Consider the following 24135-nt stretch of genomic DNA (forward strand, 5'->3'; position numbering starts at 1 on the left):
CAAGCGAATAGCGAAACTTCCTTACAAATAATTAATTCAAATGTAATTTGTATTTCTGTAAAAAAAAAATAGAAAGTTTGCAAAAATAATGTATCTCGTAAAAAGTAGTATCTGACATTTGAATTTCGTTTATGAATTTTGACAATGACGAAAAAATACAATAATAATTTTACATGGTTAAAATTTGATCATGAATGATGAGATAACGTAATAATTCGATACGGAAATTATCATATTCATGATAAACTTGTCTGCGTGATTTCTACGCCTATTAATCACGACAGCATGAATTCAATCCTTGATTACCAGAGTAATGTCAATTATATCGGTGCAACAGCTGACTGTGCGTCGCATTTGTCGTTTTCGGTGCGATTAATCCAATTTGCCGACTGTCATATCGTTTGAAATCGCGTAAAACAGTTAACGTTATTAGATTACAATTCCGCGAGGCCGAAAAGCTCGATTCGAAATTCATAAGCTCTCCGAGAGAATCAGTACAGCGTCATCCCTTTCGAGTACGAAACGCGTGCCGAGTGCGAAATGAATTTGCGAATCTCGTTTGCGCCACCGGCATGGGCGATGTTTAATTCATGTACATCCCAGCCGAGATACTCTTTCCCGCTTCTAGACAAACGACAAGCGAGTGGTGGATGCTGCGTTATCTGCGTAAACCGGATGCTGCACCGACGATGACACTGATGTTAACAGCGGTTAACAGTCTGCCGGTGGTCCTGATTGTGAGAGAACAATTTGGATGAATTTTTAATCGCATATTTTTATCGACAGAAATTAAATGTGCTATCTTTATCGATACGTTGCTCCGAATAAACATATTAAATTGTAATAATCAATTTTTTAAATTAATTTGAAATTGATTTTCAATCAAGTCGACAAAAATATTAAGGTTTCGAAATAATCAGCGGGTAAAGTCGTAGAGGAAGCCATTTTAAATACAATATTAGCCTACATTTCTGTGCCGTTTTACTTTTTAATCCGGACCTCTATTTTTAAAATAGAAAATGCTAATATATGAATAAATAAAATGTGCTTTTCTGGATGGAAATCAATTCAACGCTCTTTCGCTACGATTTATATAGATTGTGATTAAAAAATGGGAGATAGGAGAACGTTAGGAACCAGCCAGGATTAATCAAGGTAGTCGTTGCAACCGACGTTTTAAAAGCTTACACAAGATCACATGCAATCCTCCAGGCTACGTTTTACGTCCTCCTTACAATTTACGTCGACACAAAGAAAGCTTCTAACTAACCATCTTCCGTCCCGCGCGTACAAAGACGGGGTAGCGCGATGGAAGCTCGACTCTTAATTACTCTAAGTGCCGCGTTCAATTGAAATTGTGGCAGTAATTACTCGTGTAACGTAGCGCTGCGAAATTGGAGAACCGCGCTTCTCTCCACGCTGGGATGGATAAATCGAACCAAGGTACTGCGCCAACATGAATTATTGATTAACCTCCTTGCTCTTCGACAGCCAACGCAATGCCGTCTAATACACCTTCGTGAACTCGACATCCTCCCCATCCTTTTTAATAAACTAAGTCTTCTATGAAGATAATAGTATTTCGTTTATAGCTGTTTGTAATAACAATAATTTTGCTCAAAATTATAAAATAATATATTATTTTGATAATATAATTGTCGATTTATAATATAATTTCTTGATTTCAAGATAAAAAAATCGCTGATGTATATATCTTGATTCGGAGTAAATAAAATTAAAAATAAAATTATAAAAGTATTATAATGAGTTTTTATTGGTATAAAGATATGTAAATGAAATTATAAAGATATACATATAATAAAGATTATATTAATGAATAAAATATATAAACGAAATTATTATTATAAACACACAACTGCAAACAAAATACTAATTATTTTCAATAATTTTAAATTCAAGTTTAGTATTATTATATTACTATATTTATTCGGTATTATATATTACTATATTTATTCGGTTTAATATACGTTTTATTCATAGCAAAAAATTGGTTTCACAATAAAATTTTATTTAATAATAAAAAAGAAAACAAATATTATGAAATGCATATATTATGAATTGCTTGTGCAAAAATATTGCATTAGTGGTGATAGAGATAAATTAAAATTAGCTAACTTGATTACATGCTTGTTAATTATAATTACAAATGACATCGAGATCTCATTAAACTTGTAGAATAGAAATAATTTAATCGCTATTATTTAAAAATACACAGATTGATGAAAAATCAGAATCTATCAGATGAAATATGACTTTTTAATAGCCTCTGTATTATGCTCTGTATTTAAAAATTGATTTCCAAAAAGAATTAATCGAAGCATTAACCAAAATGATGAGAATCTTCAATGTAATTTCTACAAGGCACATACTATATCGTAAGACAAGTGGCGCAGTAGCGATATTTCTTAGGAACCCGTCCAACGATAACCAGCATAACGCTGTTGTATGGATCGACAGTACGTTCCTTTGAAATCCTTTCAACGTGGTGTATATCATTGTCCAGTGACAGTTAGCAATCTATACTTGGCTCGCGGCCACCGCAGAAACCGTTTTTGATATTGTATCGTTGCTCAGTTCTTACAGTGGCACGACCCGCATCCGTTTTCCGTCGATATCGGGAAACAAATACATATATATGTATCGCGAGGTCACGGCTATTTGATATATTCGTGTATAGATATCTCACGTTGAAATATCGCCTAATCTTCCAAATTTATGCTTTATTCAGTTAATCTCTTTCTAGAGGAGATTAATTGTTTCTTGCTTAATTAATTCTCTCTTTTTGCCCCATTCGCGAGAAAATGATGTCAATTTTCTCAGACAAAAATTCCAAGTCGACCAAATCGATAAATAAATCAGGGAATTTTAGGTTTTAAATAATAGCTTGCTAAATTCGACACAAAATCTATAACGCTATATAAATGATTGAAATAATAGAAAATTAATGTAAATGTATTTTTTATATAATGTTCTCGGATTGGAAGTGGTTAAAACAGATCCGAGAGTGTTGCCAAGGTAAACGCGAAAGCTCGCAAAAGTTGGCGGACACTTTTTGCTCCTCGCTCTGTTGGCGCATCCCAAACAATTTATCCGGCAAATTCAACAAACTGCATTACTCGGTCGTTGAATTAAACAGTCGGTAATCGTTTCAACTTTTCCAGAGGAGAGAATCGGGCTGCCATTATTTCGCATGTCGACGGGAAAAAAATCGTTGTGCCGTCCTTTTAATCTCGTATACAGAATCGAGTTAATTCGAAAAAGGAAAAAAGGAATGTAACGTCGGAAAAGAAAAAAAAACAACACGAAACGTCCGGTAAAACAGAAAGAGAGAGAAAAGAAGAAAAGTTTCTCCCTCCGACAACCGTAAAACTCGGCCGACGTGGCCCCTACGTTTCATTCATTGTGAATACCCGTAAACTATCCTCGCTCACGTTTCCGGAATTTCCGCTTCCGTGGCTCTTCCTACACCGAACTCGCCGATTGTGCGTGCCCCTCGGAAATTCCAAGGGAAGGAAAAGAAAAGCTTGACGACGATCTTTTTGAGAAAAAATTCCAGTAGGGCCACGTAGGGAAATGCGCGCCAAAATGGCAAGAAAGACAAATTGAGAGGGTCGTTCGTACGAATAGAAATGCACAGCACGAGTCACCCCCACAGAACATTTTGATTAATCACGCTCGAAAGCAATTTGTGTTCAACATTCGACGACAATTACTAGCTTTCATATTTAAATATAGTATATCTCGGAAGAATTTCACTCCTCCCTGTAAATAACGTTTATATAATTTCTTTTATAAAAAAATATATATAAGATGTTTCACAAACACATTTTCAACTAGTCAATATTTAAAAAATTGAGGTAAAATTAAAATAATCACTTTTTTCTATGTTACATGCTGTATTTTACATATCTTGAATTATAATGTATAAGGTGTTTCTTAATAAATGCGAAAAATTTTAGGAGATGATTCTTTGTCGAAAATTAAGGAGAATTTTTCATATAAACATATATTTCTACACTATTTCCTCCTTGTGGAGTTACACTCCTCCAAAAATGGAGGTAGAAATTAGGTTTTTATTTTTTAGATTTTTAGTTTTTATTATAATTTTGTTTTTGTTCTAATTTTTCCAACATTTACTCTAATTTTATTTTTATTTTAAAATTTAACTTCTCGTAATTCGAAACCTATGCTATTTAGCATCGTGCTGTGCACGATAACGTATTTTATTTTTTTTCTTGAAAACTACTGATTTTATGAAAAAAATAAAAGAAATAAAAAAGTTTCTAAACAAATAAAACTTTTTAATGCATATTTTTAGATGATTATATTCCGGCCCATTCTAATAAAAAATTGAATTGATACGGATTGCTAGTTTTATCCACTTATAACAATACGGGAGGCTGAAAAAATATTAATAAATAACCTTTTTACTAGTAGAAAATATCCACCTAATTTCATTTTTTTAACTTGTTCCAAATTTGAGAAGAAATAAAAACCTAATTTTTACTCCCATTTTTGGAGGAGTGTAACTTCACAGGGAGGGATGTAGGAGTATATATTTATATGAAAAACCCTCCTTAATTTTCGACAAAGAATCATCTCCTAAAATTTTTCGCACTTATTAAGAAACATCCTGTATAAATGAATTATAATATATTTATATATAAATTATTTTCTTGAGACACTCGAAATCCTGCTTAGATAAAATTTGGCTAAAAAAGTATTTATATGTATTTTTTCCGTAAATTCTGCAACATCCTAGAAGTATAAAAAGAGAGAAGTAAATTAAAAAATTAAAGATAAAAATCGTATATATGTGGCTTGATTTTAAATTCAATTTTTCCTAAAGATACGCGATGAATTAATCTACATACAACGCTGTTCGCACGCGACTAATAATTCTTAATCCGCGCAATTAAAGAGATTCAAAGCCAATGTGTATAATTGAAAGGAGGAGAGCATGGAAGAGAGAATTCCACGTGTGTCGTTCCTCGGATCATTGAATGGGTCTCGATGAACTCGAGCGAGCTTTATCGCGGTCGAATTTAGACGAAACACGCGCGTCAATTCGTATACTTTTCGAGAGTGCAACAGAAACAGAGAAACACACCTGCGGCTCGATTTAAATGCGTTAATGGCACGTAGCTTTTGCGATTTTAATTACGGCGCGGTTATTTGCGCGGTCGCGACGTTATTCGTGTCGCGAAATACAAATCATCAACGCTCGGCGCGTTACATTGGGTAATTGCCTGGTTGCGGATCGCGATTTCTTTTTTTTTTTTAACATTTAACCGCGAAAAAGAATTTATTTCAATCTACTAAATTGTAACGACGCTCATTTGTCGCGTATTTATGTGCTTCGCCTATTGATGTGGTCGCGTATCATTTATGCAAACGTAATTATTCGTCGCGTGTTTATTGTGCACGACACAAACCGGACGGTTAATTATAAATAAATAGGTTACGCGCAGAGTGTCGATGCGACAAACGTACATCATTTCAGCGATATTCGCTAAAATTACTAGTACTTTTTCGTTATATTTTTAGAAACGAAGAAATATTTTTATTACGCGCCGCGAAAGAGCAAAAACTGCGAGTGGAAAAATAACCGGATATCACATATAAGCGAGATGTCCGTGTGTATTACTAAGCCCGGGATCCTGTATCCAACTATCTCGCCACATCGACACATTTTCACATAGTCAGAGAATCACAGAGAGTAGTGTAAATTTCGAAAATTATCCGGTTGGCAACGACCGGAAAGAGAGCGAACACAGGCGCTCCCGTATGTTCGATACGCGCGGCTGCATCGGCTGAAAGCGAACGGAATTAATTGATACGAATCCGACAAGTGACATCGGCAGCGAGCGCAAAATGCGGGCGGTTCGTCGGCTTTCTAGGCTTCCTCGCTTTCGAAAAGTTGAAATAGATCCGCTGATTACGCCCTCGCTAAGAAAAATCTTTCTCCTCTCGAGTCGTAGAGAGTATTTCACTCTACTCCTTTTTTTTAAAACAAAATTTCTCCCAATTTTCTTCCAAAAATCACTCGATAATTGTGGACGGATCTCGATTGATTTTTATCGAGTAATTTTTCTAAATATATTTTCAATATATTACTTATATGTCATATACGGAAACGCACGTGTGCTATTTTTAACTTTGCGCGACTGGAATTTATATGATTCTCGACGACGACGATCGGAAAACGCGTGCTGCGTACGACACGAGTGAATGCGCACACATTGCCGTATTCATTCTCAGGACCACGCCAAGGTTGCGGTGAATCTGTGTTTTCTTTGTACCAGGCCTTTCCCTCTCTCGAGCGGTATTTCGACATGCGCTGGAGAATGCATAATAACCGAACGCTTATACAAGCTATTTATATAAAAAAAAGAATTGCAACATCATAATTTATCTCATTCTCATATGAGATGATTATGATTTGATATGATTTTTCCGCCAGAATATCAAAATATCCTCATATGAATGCAATAAAAATTCATAGAGAGAGAAAGAGAGAATGATAGATCGTTTATTTCGTTACGTGATTTTTGGATTTGCATGTCCAACGAGAAATATCATATAAAATATATTTGTATTTAATATTTTAATTTTTACTTTAATTTTTATTGTATTTTGTTTTATTTTAATTTTAAGGAAATTATACTCATTGGTATTTAACCAAATTTCTTTCTATCAATTTATTTTATATTAATTTGTTATATTCATTTATTATTTATTTATTATTTTATTATTTTTTATTTAAATTAATTTAAATTATTTTATTATTTCTTATTTAAATTATTAAACATTTTTTATTATATTCTTGATATTTTATTATTATCTACATAGATAATGATATTAGATCTGTCGCATATTTTTCCAATACAGCGCCCAACAACATTGATTTGATTAAACGCTTGAGAGTCAGCGAGCAACTGTTAAGCTCTTGAATTTACGAGAAAAGGCGGGTGTGGACAATTTTCTTAATATACGTTATTTAAATTATATAAATTTTTTTTATATAAATATATAAATTATATAAATTTATTTATATATAAATTATTTCAGGAGAGTTTACAACCTCGTAAGTACGCTCTTCGCATTTTCTGATCCTGCTCTATCGTACTTGGCAAGGCTGGCATATGCAATATCATTTAGAGGTTCGTCGTGGTTACCTTGCGGAATGAAAGAAATCTTTAATCATCCTAGACCAACTCGTCGAGCTCGCAAGCAGAGGAAGTCTCGTTTCCGCAGTTTGCCGCCACCGGCAGATGTGAACAAAGAACTTGTCGTCCGTATGATTATCGCAATCTAATCTAGCGGGGAAATTTACATTATGCACCGCAGCTGATGCAATTCCGCTTCAGTGGAGCGATATTAGCTCGAATTTTCATCTAAAAAATGTTTCGTTAATCTGCCATCTGGTTAAAAAGCTTGTGCGGCAATTTACAAAAATAATTAAATGGTCAAGAGCAGAAAATAAACTTGCACACGCACGTCATGTAATTTAAGTAAAAAAAAACAATATAAGAGATTTTTTAATTATAAGGATAATTCTCTAATATATGCTAATGAACGAAATTTGAAATTGCTTCGTACGCGTGTGTATGTGTGTCTCGCGTTACAGAATTTCATGAATATCAATGTCATAGTCTGTAAACGTATAATGATGTCTCAACTTTGAAATTCTGTTAAAAGTTAAAAAAATTGTGAAAGAGCTTTTGTGTTATATATCTTGTAAAGAGTCTTGTAAAATGGCCGGAAAATTGAAAAGTTGTTACTCTCCTTTTTCGTATATTAAAGAACCTTTGTAAGATCGCACGAGCGCGTTACTCCCAAGAATATATTAATTAAAGATTAATTTTATAAGGATAGCGAACTTCGCATATTCGCGGAAGAATAGTCGACCACGTAGCTAATGATGTACATATAATCTAGTAATTACGTGAGAACTGATCTAATAAGTACAAGTACTGTAATACTGTTATATTAAAATTTCGCTCTCTGGAGAGATTTTTTACTTGGTTCCGAGAAACGCCCATCAGAATAAATCTTTCACTGATATCATTCAATTAGTTTACTGCATTTTCAATCAATATCATTCGATCATTCAATAAAATTGATTGAAATCTGCTTCATTACTTGACCGTAGAAATTAACATACCCTAATAATATCAGTCACATTCTCTCATCGACTTATGAAAATACTTATACTTATCCATTTTTTATAAGCTCATATTTTAAATGCAAAGCTGCATATAAAGTGAGATCTATTCTTTTCGATGTATCTCTTACTCGTCAGAAATATCTCGCGGAATAGTTTAAAATTTTAAATAAACTAACGAAGCTCTATCGAAAATTTATTGGACAATAGCGTTTTTGTTTGTCCTACAGCTATCGTTAGATTTAATCATTTAATTATCGTTTAACTGTAATTTATCAAATATCCTTCGACATAATGGTTACATTAAATTACGATAGATTACAATTATAACTTATATCGATTGCATCTCAATACAATGAATGAACGTATCTCAAGAATAGAAAAGATGATATCTCAAGAAAGATGAATCATTAACTTCCGGAATGTTCTGAATCATATCTGAATTAATTAACCAAGACAATTATAAACGTCATAAACATCGTATAAATACAACTGACATTTCAAGAAGAGCGAATAAAAATAAATATTTAACAAAATAAATAAAAATTAAGCGAAATAAAAAATAACTATGCTTGTAAAAAAACAATTGTTCAATTTTGTTATCACTATAATAAAAGATACTGCTGTAGAAACGCTGTAGAAATGCACAAAAAGATTTAATGATAAATCTTATTATATTGAAACAGGAATAAACATTGTTATCCAAACAGTTGCTTCTTTGATTTCTATCCGTAACGAGAAACTCGAGATGTTCAGTTTCCCTGGCTTCCTTATCCTTTTCTATTTTTCTAGTTGTTAGATTTCTCTAACCTTGATAGAATTTTCACGGTTTTCTACACTTAAATAATGATTCAGTTTCGCTAAAAACAACTCAAGTGCAGAAGATTTATATGAATTTGGCATCCCTCTCCCATTTTTTAATCAAATAAGTTTTCAACGCAGAAAATAATTATATTTTTTATAATTTTATTTGTATGTATCATCATAACATTACATCGAGAAAATTATTATTATTACAAACAGTTCTGAATTAAGATGTATCAACGATTTTTTTATCTTAAAATTAAGTGTTAAGTTCAATCATTTTTTTAAACATTGTATTTTTATAGTTTCAATTAGAAGGTAATTATTGTTACTACAAACTACAAGCGAAATACTACTATCTTTTGTATTGAAACATTAGTTTATTACAAATAAAATTCATATAGAGCTGCACTTCGCATCGCGAAATTTTATCTTTCTACTTTTCAAGATAGATACACTAATCTCATATCTCGAAATCAATTACGTATATGCACATGAAAGATGCAGAAATGCGAACAGCAATCGGGCATGTGTTATTCAAGATATTGAGCAATAAAGAATCATAGCCGCTACTTCTATCAAACAAATTGATATTGTCTGTTAGCGCGTATGATAGCAAGAAACGGAGTAAATCGCTCGTTTCATCGAAGATTAAATTGTGCAGCTTGTTCGATATTGGCTATTACCATGACCCACAATCCCAATTTGAGAAAACTATCAACAGAGAGATAGCAATTGATGCGCGAGTAATAAATTTTTAAAAGAAATCTAATACACCCACACGTAAAATTAAAAAATTCCATAGTGTTTTACAATATTTGCATATTTTAAGTAGTTGTTCATATTTTATTTATCATGTCAGAAAAAAATTCGATTATTTTAATAACATTATTTAATGATAAAATTCATGTAAAATATTAGTAAAATTTATATATTATTTATATATTAATATATTTATATATTATTTATTTATTAAAATTTATTTATTAAAATTCATGTTGAATCCAATTTAACATCAATCAAAAAGTCTATTTCGCTGTCTATTCAAAAATAAATCATGCACGTAAATCACATCTCTGTATCACTGTATAACGATTAAATCACAGTCTGTTGTCATGCTAGAATCTGCAAATTCGAGCAACCGTATTATTAGTGAACTTATACATGTCCTGCAGGTTCGCATGTCAAACGGTGTGAACTGTATATTTAGCGAAGAAGATACTAGTGTCGTCCCTCTGTCTAAACTAACACACGAAGGCACACACGAGTACCTCTGTACTGTTGCAGTATTTGGGATTGCGGTGTTTCCAAGTTTGTTTCACGATTCTGGGATTCGCAACGTTGGTGCGGGAATTCCAGAATTTAAAAAAAAGAGACCGCTACAAGAGAGTGAAAAATTTGACACCACGCGTTACGTGCTCTAAAAATTTCAATTAGTCCGAATGTCATACACATTATTTTTTCTAAAACATGCTTTTCGTTTTAAATTTATATCTAGTAATAGTCTGCAATGGTCTGTGATTTTTTAAGATATTTTTTTCAGACGAAAACGAGAAAGATAAATTTTTCGCTAGTCTTTTTTAAACGTGATGCTCGTGTAATATAATTTTTATTTTATTCTTCGTTCAAAACATTTCTCTGCTTCTCTGCTCGATTTAATTCTTTAAACTTTTGCTCTAAAATTCCTACGCTTTATGTATATTGTCGCGATTACGCAGCCTGCATTCGCGATGTGCATTATGCGTTTGCGACTCGCAGTCGACGACTACGTTGGATGGAGGCCAATAAAGCGAATTGTTCACGATATTCGAAGACACGGGAATGTCTCGGAAGAATATAGCCGTACTAAAAACGCAAGCTACTATACGCGATATTCCTCCGCCGTCACCTTTTATCGTTACATTTATCGTTATGCCGTTCACGAAACAGGGCGATATCGTTTGATAAAATTACTTTATTGTTTGGCATGTTTCGAAGCACGTCCAATCCGGCTACAAAAAATCCTAGATATCTGTGGTTTCGGTAATACAATAAAGAAGCGCAATCTGCGAGCAATCATTGCGACGTGCGAAATTGAGATATTTAAAGATAGTGTTGAAAATGAAGTCGTAAAGTCGGAGAGTTGGAGTTAACGTTTTAGCAAATTATATTAGAATGTCAGAATCAAAATCAGATTTCTCTCTCTTCAAAAATTATTATTAAATTCTTATTTTCTTTATGTATCGCAGAAACTCTAATCAATTATGTAAATTATTATTTTTAAAAATATATTTCTCGAACATTTCTTCACTTTAATTTTCCTTTTTTTCTCTAATAGAGGGAAATCTCTCTTCTCAATATAAAAAGATAAATTGTATAACGTCGTATTATGAATTCATTATCGTATTTTGAATTCAAAAGTGAGTTTAAATTGTAAGTGCAAAATATTTTTTTATCGCGTATATTTTATTTTTTTATTGCGAAACTTTTGACACAATAGAAAAACGAAATATGCACAACAACTTTTGATAACTGTGTGTATACGTGTGTATTGTATGTTGCATATACTCTTATCTGTAAAGTGCAAATCCACTGTAGAACTCACCAAACAATGAATTCAAAAGAAACGATACCGAGATATGGATATACATCCGATGTATAAATTCTGTTGTTATTCCTATAAATGTGCTTTTCTTGCTTTTCTTCTATTATATGATACATCCGGAAAAAAGATAGGAAAAAATCCAGGAATGTGTTGTGCTGCATTCGGAATAGCTTTCACAGAAATGAAACATTACTTTATATTTTCCTCGATATTTTATATCTGTTTAGCGCAATCGTTGAGACGGAAAAATTATTGCATAAGCGATTCAAAAAAGTAATCTCATTTTCTATTCATGTAGAATTAGTAGTTTTTTATTCATGTAGAACTCACTTCGACTACGTTTCCACCAATTGCGTCCTTAAAATTAATCTAAAAATCTAGACAATTTTTCATTTATTTAAATTTGGAATTTAAAACGGTTAAAAAGCGATATTAATAAACATATTAACAATATTTTTTCAATATCTATATATAAAATTTAAATATTTACATCAAACTTAAGACATACGTGACAATTTTTGAGAATTTTCTTTACGATAAATGTTAATCGTTGACAATTTTTTTTATTTTACAAATAACATATCCAAGAATATTTTTTTTTTACTTTGGAAAAATGTCATATATACTATTTTTTGAGAAATGATGATTTGGAACTGAGTTCTCTTCGACGGACATCGAGGAAAAAAATCAAAATTTCTATCTTTCGAATAACATTATCCAAAACTCAGTCACACATACAATGTCCAAAAGGCAACAATTATCTTTCCCTTCTGATTTTGCGCCTGATAATAACCAACAAATGAAGTTTTTTCTCTCTCTTTCTCTGGTTTCTTTCGCCGTCCTTTCTAATAACACGATTCTCGTGGCGAGTATTTGTTCGCTTGTATTCGCTGCACGCCGAAACATTTGCATTGAAATTGTTGCACCCGGCGCCGATACACGTTTCGCATCGTAATCCGCCTGAGCAAATGGCGAACGTCGCGCGAAAATTCGCAGAAAAATGGCACTCGGCGACCACTGATAGCGAACAATGCCAAGAGAAGGTCACGAAGCGTAGGCGTTAAATATCTTCCAGTCCGATATATTTGATAATTAATATATATCCAACTATAAAATATAATTTCTTACAGTTATATAAAAGTGAAAATAAAATATATTAAATCGCAAGCTCTATTTCAAGTAAATGTGTTAACGAATAAAATCGATTAAAAAATTTCTGTAAAATAATTTATTTTATTTTTATCTTAATTTATTAATTAATCTCTGCAAAAAAGGGAGGAAATGATCGACAAGAAAGGCTCTTTGTGTCCATAAAATTTTTACAGAAGAATCATGAATAATATCTTTATCAGAAACCGCTATTACAATTCACATTTACGAGTCAAGTATTATACGATATGATAAAGAGAGAGATGGAGAAGAGTCGATTTATGCAAAAGTCTTGAATATAGTATTTTTTCATAATGCGATCGAAGAAAATCCAAGTGACGTCTTAGAAACTCGAGGATATACGAGCTAATATTTCATGGAATTTTTAAACTTTTTCTAGTTTATTCAAAAACGAAATGTTGAATCGTACTCACGTTCTCTTTGGTCGATGAAATGTGCCTCTTTGTCCTGCCGTGATACACTCGCGGTTTTACCAGGACGTGTCTACTAAAGTCTGGGGACGGACCTATAACAATTAATTAAACCAAGCTGAAGTATATATTAGACTTGTAAAGTACATAATAAAATACGAACTTTAATCAGTCTCGCAAGACAAAGCAAAACACCGAGTGAACTTGATGTCTGTGGTGAACTTAATCTGTTCTGAGACAATTTCCTTTTCTGTCCAGAACTATTTATCAAGAACTGTATTGAAAATAAAAACATAGAGAATTCAAATAAAAAAAAAATAATTAAATATATATATAAATTAATAAATTTGAGATTTAAAAGTGCCATTTTATACTATATTTTTAAAAATTAGCCTTTTCTTAACATAAAAACAATTTTGAATTTTCGTTCCCTCGGTGTTAAAAGTATTTTGCGCTTTTACTTTATGCTAACTTCAGTATCAAACTTATAAGTCAAGTGGCTCTTACCGAACCATTCAAGTGTTAAGCGACAAGCGACGTTGAAAAAAGGATGCGCAACGTAAGGGGAGTCTACATCGTAATATGGGATTTTACAAAGCTTTTTAGGAAGCTTCCACATTAATGAATATAGTTGGTGAATGTGTTGGTGTAGCGATCGAAGCTGCCAGCTCTTATACTTTTTTCTTGAACACCAGACATCACTGTTTTCTATCTTTTATGCATTATACGGAAATTAAGCAACATATTAAAAAGGGCTCTTGCATGCAAAAAAGTATATCGTATGCAATATTTAAAATCCATTGCTGGAGAGTCGCGTTAAAATTTGTCAAACGTCAATCCTACTAATTATCCGATAAAACGTCTTAACATCCATTAAAAATTGACATTCTTCATTATTGACTCGCGAGTGAAAATATTTATTTTTTTTTCGTTGGAAATAAAATTGTTACGAATTTATCACAGACACGAAATATTCACGTATAAAAAAAATCTTATAAAAAAATCGTGTAAAACTATGTGTATTTTGTTAAAATTCAAGCACTGTTAAAATTCATGACCGTGGGAATGGACTTTATTCTCATACAAAATAAGCAACAGAATTAAATCAAACGTTATTTTTCATTTGAATGCTCTTTTCGATAAACTCTCGGGGAAAAAAAGTAAAATATTTTCGATGGCGAGCGTATATCAGTATTCAGCGAAGCGTCCCCAAAAATTGCGAGGCTCTTTTCGCAAATAGAGCATTTTCGAACTGCGTAATCGAGCGTAGCGATCGAGGGTGCAATGAAATCGCTCTTCGCTCGTCGACACTCGCAGCTGCGCCGCAGGAAACTGCTCCTGTTCGTTTACACGAGGCCACCTCTTGCTGACACTTTAGCCAGATGTTGTATCGACAAAAGTCCTTGACACCGGTACGGTCTGCAACGGGGTAAATTCGGCGGTCGGGCCTCGGTTTTCCCAAAATTCGACTAACTACGCGACCCCATTCCTGTTCCGGGAGCAAACTATCGACCTACTCAGTAGCGTAGGAATTTATTTTCCGATTCGACGAAGTCGATATGCTTGCGAGGCGATACCATTTGCATTTATCGCGCAGGAAGAGGCGGATTTTGAGTCCGAAAATTCGAAGAAATGCAGAGGCAATTTCGAAAATATCGAATAAAAATAATGAAAATTTGTGAAGGATAATTTGAGAATAAAGAATAAAATTATGTAAAGTTGTAATAAAATAGATTCATGCAATTAAAACAAACCTGTAGATATGACTATTTAAATAAAATCTACAATATTTGATTTATGACATTTCTTTCTAAAATGTATACAATTAATATGGATCATGAATTAAAGTCGGATAATCAGATGAATAGATGCATTATTAATTCCATATTTAGACTATAATTTTGCGATTAAAAATTGTTTCATAAATTTCGATATGATTGCTTTATTACCGTTAATATGTAATTTAATTATAACGCAAATAATTAAACATAGTTACTTATTACAATTATTAATTAATAATTTATTACATCGTGTTTGTTGATTTACTGCTTTTATACATCGCTGCATACGAAGCATCGTATAAAAGCAAACTATATTGCGTATGTAGGCGAGAAGAGGGATTGGCTGGCACGATTCGTCATTCTGTCAACTGCACATTAAGCGCGCTAATTCTTCCCGTGTAGGTGGTAAACGGATTGAAATTATTACTTAACGTTTCCTCTGTTTCTCGCGCGAGCATCGTGCAAATCTGAATTTCAATTAAATTTACTCACGCGCGGTCGATATAGGCATCGACAAGCCGGACGCATGTAAATTCATATTCAGCATCGATGCTATTATTTCTCGATGATAAATCCTCGATAGCGACTATCAAATTTAATCGGGAGAGAGAGAGAGAAAGAAAGAGAGAGTTTTAAAGTATTTTATCGGTTATCGATACGATACCTATTGAATGAACTGTCGACGTGTCACGAAATAAAATTTTGCGAATCATGATTTGTTGAGTCATCCATTTTAATATTTGGACGGTGACTATTGCTGATTTAGCACTTGTTTCAATGGAAAAGTTTTAACGTTTGCTCTCTGAAAAAAAAAGAACGATCAATCACACGCGTTATTACTATCATTTCTTTAGAGAGGTAAAAAAAATTGGAAGAGATACACGTCTCCTGCCTATTTCAAGATGCCTTTTCAGAGTTGACAGCGAAGAAGGCTAGACCTGAATTCTTCCCGGATCGCTTCCCGCTTCGTGCGCATCCCATGCAAACATGCGGATCCCTTATTCACGCGGTTTGCTTCGCGTGCAATTTGAATGACAGGCCGACGCGCGAAAGCGATAATAGCTTCCTGCGATGGGCGGCGATCGCGCACATCGGATCGCGGATCGCGTTCGGGAGCGATTATCGGACGGCATCATCGTCGGTCAGTTACAAAGTGGGTCAGCGTGGAATTTTGATCGACTCTTTAAAGCGGACGAGAGTTCGCGAAGCGCTCGCACGCACATGTGCGACGACGTTTATGAGAAGAGCGAGATTGACGTCAATGGAGATGAAAAAAAAGAAGGACTCGCGTGTAAAAACGGAGGCTCTCGCGAATATACAAGAGTGCGAAGAAAGGCGTTAATGGCCGCGACAGAGAGAGAGAGAGAGAGAGAGCCCATCTTGCCCGGCGACCGAACTCTTTTTTTCGCCAGCTTCCATGTTTCGAGAAGCCAATGCCTCTTACATCCAGGCCTCACCGGATACGTTTTTATCCTTGCTCGTAAAATGTGAGGATGTTTGTTTCTTCACTGTGAGCCTTAAAAAATCAGAGATATAAATAAATATCGAAAATTTTGTTAAGCAATTATTGGTAAAATTTGCTATCTCCTTTCAAAATTCATTTATGCATTTATGTCGTGGAATCAAATATAGGTTCAATATTATAATAAAATCAGTAATGACAGAAAATTATCATAAAAATGCGAGGTTAATAAAAATTTTATCTCATCAGTATCTTGGATAATCCGACGAATAGCGGAATAAATAACCGCTATATGTGACGTCAAAATGACTGACACAAGCGTAAAGAATCCTACAAATTTTAAGCAATTTTTGGTAAAATTTGCCATCTCTTTTAAAAATTTATACGCTTTTATATATCGAAAAAGCAAATATAGGTTCAATATTGATAATAAAATCAATAATGACAGAGAATTATCATAAAAATGCGAGGTTAATAAAAATATTATCTTCAACGAGCAAAATTAGAGATGCACTTTTATGCAAAACGAATTAAGAAAAGTACGATAATTTCGTAGTTTAAAAAAAATACTTTTGCAGAAATACAACAGATATATATCTTAAGCATCTCATCGCATCAGTATATCTTGAATAATCCGACGAATAGCGGAATAAATAATCGCTATACGTGACGTAAAAACGACTCGTACAAGCGTAAAGAACCCTACAAATATTTACCGTAAAAATATTTAAACGCACGCGATCGAATGAGTCGTAATAACATACTTCGATATAGCTCGCATTCGATATAGCAACACGTCATTCCGATCGACCGAATTTGACGTGCGTTCGATGGCATCTGTCAAATCGCGCGTCGCTCGCCGCAAGAGGTACATGCATGTCCACCGCGAACGCGACAGCGTGAGAGAAAGAAAAGGAGACGCTTACGCGTCCGAGCGGAATTTTTTTTTTCGCGTCGAAACAAAGCGACGCACGTGAACCGAACCGAGCTGTCAAAATCGCGACTTCCGGCACGCCTGTGCTGGCGTCGCACATTTTCCGCGTGTTTCCGCGGCAGCGAACACGCAAATTTGCTCGGACAATTCGACCACCCAGTTATCCGTTGCCGCACACGCGGATGTTACTCGTCCGGATATTAAATTCTCCCTCCCTCTCCTCTCCGCTCCCCCTTCCCCTCCTCCCCGATCTCCCGCCACATCTCATCGCTATGCGGGGAACGGTATATCCCGGTTAATACGGGTACTTTGCCCTATGATTAAATTCAAATAAACTCCGTCGTCACGTTTCTCGCGTGCGCGCAAACAACGGATATTTAATATTTGAATAATTTCGAGACTAATACCGCGATATGGGGAGTGGATTGCGTATGCGCGATTTCGTGCAATTTGTCGGAGCGAACGCGTGCTAATGAAGTTTGTATTGACTGGCTGAAACCCGCCCGCGTTTTGTTTGGATTCAACGGGAAAGCACAAAGCCCTCTCTTTTTACCGCCATTTTTACGGATTCCTTTGTCTTACGAAGGAGCCTCGCGAATTGAGAAATTCTAATTTTGATGAAACTTTACACACATGGATAAGCGGGATAAATAGATGAATTAAGGAATTTTCAGTTGCGGCCAAAAAATTCTAAAGGGTGATCATCTCTCATATGTAGACTTTTTTTCGGTATATCTCCAAAATTATTCGAGAAATCAAAAAGTATTTTACAAGTTTCATGATAAGAATATTTCTGTTTAATTATATTGATAAAATAATTTTTTTCAGAGATTTTTCAGAGTTCTTTAAAAAAATTATCCTTTCAAAATTTTATTAATATGATTTAATAGAGATGTTTTTGCCATAAAATTTTAAAAACATTTTTTGATATCTGGAATAATTTTAGAGATATATCGAGAAAAGCCGCATACATATGAGGGATGGTCTCACCCCTTAGAATCATTTTTGGACAACTGAAAATTTCTAAATTCATCCATTTATTTCCTTCTCCTTCCTCTACATGTGTAAAGTTTTATCAAAATTAAAATTTCTCGGTGTTATTCCCTTGTTAGTTTTTTTCCAAGTATTTTACAAGTTTCGTAATAAGAATATCTCTGTTCAATTATATTGATAAAATAATTTTTTTCAAAGACTTTTGAAAAAGTTCTTTAAAAACATTATCCCTCCAAAATTTTATTAATATGATTTAATAGAGGTGTTTTTGCCATGAAATTTTTTTAAAAACATTTTTTGATATCTGGAATAATTTTGGAGATATATCGAGAAAAGCAACAAACACACACATAAAGGGTGGTCTCACCCCTTAGAATCATTTTTGGGTAACTGAAAATTTCTAAATTCATCCATTTATTTCCTTCCCCTCTCCCTACATGTGTAAAGTTTTATCAAAATTAAAATTTCTTGGTATTATTTCCTTGTTAGCTTTTTTCCAAACAAAAATTTCAGTACCACTTGCGTCTTGTAAAAAGAAAATTAAGAAAAGAGAGCAGTAAAATGTGTGTAAAGGCTCTCTCACACAAGTTTCTAGATACTAAAAAGAGATCACGTGCAAAGTTGCAGTCGTTACAAAGATCTTTGCGATTCACGAGACATTCGCATTACAGGATTATCCGTGTATTACGAAATCGACAAGATAATAATACAACGTATCGCGCTGCTACGAGCATCATTACACCGCAGCTTGCCTTATCACCATTATTATTCTGCGCGGAGAATTTTATACGCTTTCGGATTTCTCTGCTCGACGTTCAGTATGTTATTACGAAATAACGTCGCCATGTCATTCGTGGCAGTACAAGAGCACTCGTAGGAACCGAGTCCGAGTCTTGTTGCCTTCACTTCCGCGACTGTTCTCCCGACAATTGCCACAGGTATGCAAACGGAACAACGCGACTCGGAATGATAATTCCTCTCTCTCGCGCCGATGTAATTGAACTATGTATCTCCGGCTATCTCGCAATTACGTCACGATGGATTTAAGCCTATCGGATAACTCGTTACGCTGGGCAGGGTCGATTTGTCATTAATTTCCTGTCAGACAAGCGGCTGTGTGCACGTGATACACACAGGCGGGAAATCGGGGCCGGTTATACAGCATCATCCTGATCCCCGTGTATCGCGAGAATCCCGACGACTCGATGCAATTGCTCGCATGCATCATCCTGACTGTGTCCCTCGTAGCAGCATCGACGTTCGTTCTCTGTTTGCTGACAAATTTATGACGACCGTCATTTTTGATATCGTTTGCTGTAATTTGGTCGACAAACATGCTCCAAGGTTGTTACTGCTGATTCTATAAATATTGTTACAAATTTATCTGATCCTGCGATAACATTTAACTCCAGACACAGCTTTTAACTGATTATCGATGAATTTATTTTTGAATTGATTTGATCGATGAAGCAGGATATTTCCATCAGGAAAGAAATAAAATGTTTCATCTTTCAATGTTATTTTCAAAGAATCTCATTTCTTCTTTAGATTACATTTATATGAATATTTCAGTCGTGTAGTATGTTAAACAGACATATAAACGTACGGTGAAAAATTGCACGGAAAGTGTTGAAAAATTGCTGGGTCCTGAAAGCGTCAGGATGATTGCAAGATTATGCGAATTCCGAAATGTGGGTGAATGGAAATTATACGCTGGGAGAAGGGCACGGGCATTTGTTTCAGCCATTTTCCATATCTCGGCCGAGGTCGCAAGATAATCCTGATTTACGGCGCGGGTCATCCTCTATATAGCCCAGATAGCACAGGCAACTAGACTCCGCCATATGGTCTGTCGTAGTAAGCTTATACAGAGATGCGAATGCTCGAATATGAATCTGTTGGTGTCGTTAATCAAGTAACTACATCGTTGAATCGTACGCGTGTCGTTGACCGGAGAAAGGAGTCGAAAACTCGACAAGATTCGAAGAACGAGAGTTTGAAAAACCATCATCCGATCTCGATTTTTATCAATTAAATGCCAGAAGGAGAACGCGGAAATGTTGTTTGCCCCCTTTTTGTCGGGATAAAATATTTCGTAAAATATCCTCGATATAAGTTCCTTGTCGATGTGACTTGTAACCCACTTTGCATTTCGGATATCGAATATAGCTTGGGAAACCTATCGCAGAAACTCGGAAACAGTATACTGAAAATGTAAAGACGATAGGAGTTTCACATTTTTCATCCTTACATATTTGTATCCTTACGTATTTTTCATGCTTTTAATGGCTGACTATATTTCTCATTGTTCTTATTCTCGGTACTATTACATATCTTTTTTATCCATTATGTAAACCTTATTTTTTTATGATACTTTTTACTTTGCATCTTCAGCGAATCGAAATGTAAGCTAGCATAAGCTTATCTCTTGACACTACATAAGTCGAACAAGTAATTTTTAAATTTGTTTGAAAAATGTTTGCCTAAATTTGGTATATTAATGTCATGCTTAATTCTATTTATTATTATACGTACAAAAATTATTTTGATAGCATTTTATAATGAGATAATTAGATAAGAAAAACCTGATTATCCAAGACGTCTCAAATCTTGTAAGATTTTCTGAGAATTTTCAGATATTTTTGTTCAATACTCCAAGTAAAATTAGTTACATTTGTAGAGATGAAATTTTTTAAAATAAATTTTTCATTACACTCACAAAATGAAGGACTTAAATTTTAAATGTCAGTTTCAAAATTGTACTAAAAAGAACTAAATATCGTAAAATAAATATTTTTAACTTTATAATATTTTCATTTTTTTACCATTGCTTGCAATATAAGAGCAAAATTACAAACAAAAGAGGGAATTTTTAAAAAAATATCCCGAGTTGCAATAAAATTCTATAAAAATCCTTCAATTTTTCTAAATAAAAATAAAAAAATTACAGAAGACCCCAAGTTTCTCCAAAAAGCAGAAACGAAAAAGTTTTTATTAATTAGGATGTCTCAAATCTTATAAGATTTTCTGAGAATTTTCAGATATTTCTGTCCAATACTCCAAGTAAAATTAGTTGCATTTGTAGAAATGAAACTTTTTAAAATAAATTTTTCATTACACTCACATAAAAAATGAAGGACTTCAAACCCAAGTAATAAGAAAGAAAGGCTAAAAGACCGTAGCGCAAGATGTTAGAGTGTAAAAAATAATAAATACTCTAAGTAAGAGACATAATATATTAATAATCCGTTAGATATAAAAATACATACGTACGTTTCGATCTTTTCAAGATCCTTTTCAATGTTCAACCAGTCGTTAGAAAATAAACAAACATTAAAAATTTTAAAATAATAATAACGGAGCGCGATTAAACAAAGACTTCAATTTTAAATGTCAGTTTCAAAATTGTATTAAAAAGAACTAAATATCTCGTAAAATAAATATTTTTAACTTCATATTTTCATAATATTTTTTTTACTATTGCTTGCAATATAAGAGCAAAATTATAAACAAAAGAGGGAATTTAAAAAAAAAGTCTCGAGTTGTAATAAAATTCCATGAAAATTCTCTAATTTTTCTAAATAAAAATATAAAAAATCCAGAGGAAGACTCCAGGTTTCTCCAAAAAGCAGAAGCCGTGTTATCTTTCACAAATTGGGCAAACTGGCATCATTTCGCGACTCTAATTGAAGAAATTGAATAAAATCACGGTGGAAGCGCTATTTTATGATTCACCAATTGACAAGCGGAAGATTCGAGAGGCTGTCATGTGTGCGATCACGCAAAGATGTTCGCAGATGACGACTGCGCAGCCGGAGGTGAATTAGCGACGGTCAATTAGGACGCGACTAATTCGGCGCGAGGCGGACAAACTCGCGCATCGGATCGGTGCACATGCGAAGGCGGATCTGCGTTTCGCGTTCCCATGACTCGCATCCCAATTTCACACGTGTCCCTGGCGATCGCGCGCGCAAACACGAAGAACGACGGCCATAATCGCGTGTTCCGTATTTCGCGACGGTCGACATGCATGGCACGTAACTCTCTCAACGCCGTCCCATTTCTTTCGTTTTACATTACCTACGCTACATCAACGTATAACGATGTACGAATTTTTTTCTCGATAAGTAAGACATCAGGGGTGTAAGTACGTGTGAACTCCTTTTGTTCGCGAGGGACTCTATTTTTCCAACGGGATGAAATTTATGCGCGTGTCTTGATCCTTTTCTCGGCCCATTTATTAGTGATTTAAAATTTCAGATATTTCTCTCGCGACACATTTTCATAAAAGTTTACAATTATTTTCCGCGGAAAATGTTTGCCGTTGCGAAGCTTTCAACGTAAACAGGAAGTAAGGTACATAAAATATCATGGATATGAATTTGCGCGTCAAACGCAGTATACACTCTACGCGATAAAAGAGAAGAATATACGCTGAACAATAGAGAAATATTTCAGACAGGATAACGTGAAAGTGAAGAAAGTTCTTCCGTCTCGTTAAAATAGACACCTGCCTCATGGTAGCATGCATTATTAATAAAAATTCAAGTCAGAACGTATCAAGAACCCTGAGAGACAAGATTTCTGAAGGCATTATATAATTAAAAAATAATAGAGAATAATAATTATATAATTTACCTAATGTACAGACAAATAAAGATTTATCAAATCTTTTCCAAATTGATTTTAGGAATATTAATTATAAAAAAAACCTTACAAAGGTAAAAAAAAATACACCAAGTATATAAAAATATTCTACCTTGTATGCAACAAAATGTTTAATAACAAAAGTCCTTAAAAATAATTTACAGTAATTTTTCCTCAGAAAAATCATTTTTCTAAAAAAATAAAACCTCAAAAAATAACTTTCCTACAAGAAACACTAAAAAATAAAATATCAAAACTAAATATGAAATCAATAATTACTATTGGCCAAGTACTTAAGAGCAATTTGTAAATTTGATATAATATTTGCCATGAAATATCAATCTTACATCGTAGAAATATTATACATAAATTATATTGTGTTCCAGTTCACTATAATTCTAAAAATTAATTTGACTGTATTAATCAATTGCAACAAAACATCAGCTACGATTGTGTTACGATCTCGATAGAAACATTATTTTCGGATTAATCGTAACGTGAATGAACGCGGCCGAGTTTAATGAATGGATCAATCAGACTCCCGTATCTGCGCTACTTTGTTGATCTCAGTCTACTCTCGTTAGCCAATTAAAGTTCATAATTACAGTCCTCCACTCATCAGGAGAGACTCCCGAACACATGACTCACGACGGATATCGCAATTCTCTTAGCGTTTCACTCACACGGACGCAAAAGCGACAGTCGTTGTTGATTAGCATAGTTGTCACAAATCGCAGCTATCGATTGTGCGTCGAACAGAGGCGAATTCCTTCATTCACAGATGTATAAAACGACGAGTGATGATAGATTTTCGATAGAGAGGGAGCTTGAACGAACATTCATTTCCGCAGAGTATTCTACACGTTTCGTCGTTTTCGACGTTTGCTTCTGTCAAAAATGAAATGCAAATTTCTGTACCATCCACAAGCGATGCGGTGAATTTTCCACGTAACAGCGATCTTTGTATCGGTGATAACGCTCGACGCTATTCATCAAATTGGATCTTTTGTTCGTTCTTTCGCTAGACTAACTGTATTCGTATATTTGATAGGGTTGGCATCAATCCAAAGCGGCTTATCGTTGACGCATTTGCAAGGCTTACCGACGAATTGGCTTCGGGAAACGGATATCTCGATCAGATGTGTCACGTTCCGTGCATTCG

At 34.1% G+C, this 24135-nt stretch overlaps 1 protein-coding gene across 1 annotated transcript in view; it reads right to left on the reverse strand.

Annotated features, from left to right (window-relative positions):
- The window catches only part of Meltrin (disintegrin and metalloproteinase domain-containing protein meltrin), a 92485-nt gene that overhangs the window by 18375 nt on the left and 49975 nt on the right, over positions 1–24135 (reverse strand). The window contains exon 2 of the mRNA XM_083103644.1: positions 13160–13251. Coding sequence (XP_082959770.1) covers positions 13160–13251 — 92 coding nt within the window. The remainder of the gene's footprint in view (positions 1–13159; positions 13252–24135) is intronic.

This window comes from Camponotus vicinus, unplaced genomic scaffold (assembly GCF_025532165.1).
Source record: "Camponotus vicinus isolate PSW18456_S1 unplaced genomic scaffold, iyCamVici1.0 SCAF_1, whole genome shotgun sequence".
Classification (NCBI taxonomy): domain Eukaryota; kingdom Metazoa; phylum Arthropoda; class Insecta; order Hymenoptera; family Formicidae; genus Camponotus; species Camponotus vicinus.